Source organism: Rhinopithecus bieti, unplaced genomic scaffold, assembly GCF_001698545.2.
Source record: "Rhinopithecus bieti isolate Rb0 unplaced genomic scaffold, ASM169854v2 scaffold_12, whole genome shotgun sequence".
In the NCBI taxonomy this organism is placed as follows: Eukaryota; Metazoa; Chordata; class Mammalia; order Primates; family Cercopithecidae; genus Rhinopithecus; species Rhinopithecus bieti.
In genome coordinates, this window is record NW_016803028.1 from 323,550 (window position 1) to 325,863 (window position 2,314).

General features: G+C 46.8%; 1 protein-coding gene across 4 annotated transcripts in view; it reads left to right on the plus strand.

The window, feature by feature from the left end:
• The window catches only part of RFTN1 (raftlin, lipid raft linker 1), a 207,154-nt gene that overhangs the window by 87,751 nt on the left and 117,089 nt on the right, over window positions 1-2,314 (plus strand). For all 4 annotated transcript variants that reach the window (XM_017880015.1, XM_017879929.1, XM_017879847.1 and 1 more), the window contains exon 3: window positions 959-1,145. In XM_017880015.1, coding sequence (XP_017735504.1) covers window positions 959-1,145 — 187 coding nt within the window. The remainder of the gene's footprint in view (window positions 1-958; window positions 1,146-2,314) is intronic.

Here is a 2,314-nt window from a genome sequence, read left to right on the forward strand (position 1 = left end):
TTAAGCCTCAGCAATGGCAGGCGCCCCTCCCTCAGCCTCGCTGCTGCCGTTTCGGTTAGATCGCAGACTGCTGTGCTAGCAATGAGGGAGGCTCCGTGGCCGTGGGACCCTCCCGGCCAGGTGTGGGTATAATCTCCTAGTGTGCCCGTTTGCTTAAAGCGCAGTATTGGGGTGGGAATTACCCGATTTTCCAGGTGTTGTGTGTCTCAGTTCCCCTGGCTAGGAAAAGGGATTCCCTTCCCCCTTGCGCTTCCCAGGTGAGGCAATGCCTCGCCCTGCTTCAGCTCTCGCTGGTCGGGCTGCAGCAGCTGACCAGCACCAATTGTCCGGCACTCCCCAGTGAGATGACCCCAGTACCTCAGTTGAAAATGCAGAAATCACCGGTCTTCTGTGTCACTCACACTGGGAGTTGGAGACTGGAGCTGTTCCTATTCGGCCATCTTTCTCCATTATTATTTTATTTCATTTTTGAGACAATGTCTTGCTCTGTTGCCCAGGCTAGAGTGCAGTGGCCCGATCATGGCTCACTGCAAATCTCCCCGTTTCCGGCTGAAGCGATCTTCCCACCTCAGCCTCCTGGGTAGCCAGGACCACAAGCACCAGCTAATTTTGAGGGACTTTTTCTTTTTTTTTTTTTAGAGATCAGGTTTCACCATGTTGCCCAGACTGGTCTCAAACTTGTGGGCTCAAGCGATCTATCTGCCTCGGCCTCGCAGAGTGCTGGGATTATAGGCCTGAGCCACCACGCCTGGCCAACATCCAATTATTAATGCCTTTGGGTGATTTGGAAAATGACAGGCTGCTTATAAAGTCTGTTTGAAGACAGTAAAAACTGGGACAAACTCATTTTAGCAGTGACCTAGAGGATCCTCCCCAAGGGCAAGGGAAGCGGGGCTTGGGCAGGGCTGGGTGGGCGATGTGGTGGGTTTCTGATGAGCCTCTCCTCTCTCCACTCCAGCGGAGCTCCCTGCGTCTTCAGCGGTGAGGCTGGCCTCCCTGCGTGACCTGCCCGCCCAGCTCCTGGAGCTGTACCAGCAGGGCTTCTCTCTGGCAGCCCTGCACCCCTTCGTGCAGCCCACCCATGAGCGGGAGAAGACACCCCTGGAACACATTTTTAGAGCCATCCTGATCAAGAAAACTGACAGGTAAGGCTCCATGGGTGAATGAGTAGCATCCTGTTGTGGCTAAGGTATGCTCAATAGAGGAGGGGAAGTGAGAGGATGGGGTTGGGGGTTGAAATTTGCATGCTGTCCTCAGAGCCTCAGTCCTCAGACAAGTGAGGCAAAAAGTTAGACAACCAGAGAGGTTTCCTAGCATCCTGCGATGAAAAGCAAATGCATGTCCAACTGCAAGTAGAGAGTTCCATTTTGCATTCTTTCTCTCTTTTAACTCACTGGATTAAACTCAGCTAGAAAAATGTCTCCTTAGAAGAAGTGTACACCCAGAATGATGCGGCCAGTAAAAGTGCAATACTCTTAAACTGAAAGGCATGGCCGGAAAACACAATGATTTTGTTTAGAGGTTATATACAAACTTAATGGCTTCCCCCAAAGTCTAGAAATACTTGAACATTTTGCACCTACCATAAATTCTGTCAATCGCTTGACAGTTAAAAAAATACAAAAAATAAACACCGCCTAAATAAAATGCTATAATTGGTTTGGTCTTGATTTAGATTTTCAGGGCTTGGGGATGTTTTTCCGATTGGCTTGCCCGGTTGAATGTTTATGCCTATATTTCAATTGAGCCTAATTAAGAAAAAAGAAGTGGGGTTAGTCTTTCAAAAGGAACAATATTAATTTTGTTTTTCTTAAAATAAACAATGAGGGTGGGATGGAGAGAGCAGTATGTTTTCCTGCTTTCATAAAATTAAAATTAAAATGAAGTCTGGGAAAGGAAATCAATTTTGTCTTTTGGCCAACTATCATAGAAGGAATGACAGCATGTGCCACATTTTTAAAAGGGAGTGCAGAGCAGCTCCTCCTTGTTCTCTCTTTTTAAAGTCACTTTGCAGGTAGACAAAGCATTTGGCTGGTGTGCTCACAAGGGACAGCTGTGAGGCATGAGGTTGCGTGACTAAGACTGACTCCTCTTTCCTTTCCTTTCCTTTATTTCTTCATGGTTGATCAAGCTCTGGGGCTCTTAGACTACATCAACACACATTAGAATTTGAAGTGAAAGGTGGTGCATGTTTTTGCTCAAACCCAGAATTCACACATTTTTGGGTAGGGCAAGACTTTTCTCAATGTCTGCCTTTTATGTGTATTAGTTTGTCTTTCTCTCTCTCTCTCTTTTTTTTTTTTTTTTTTTTTTT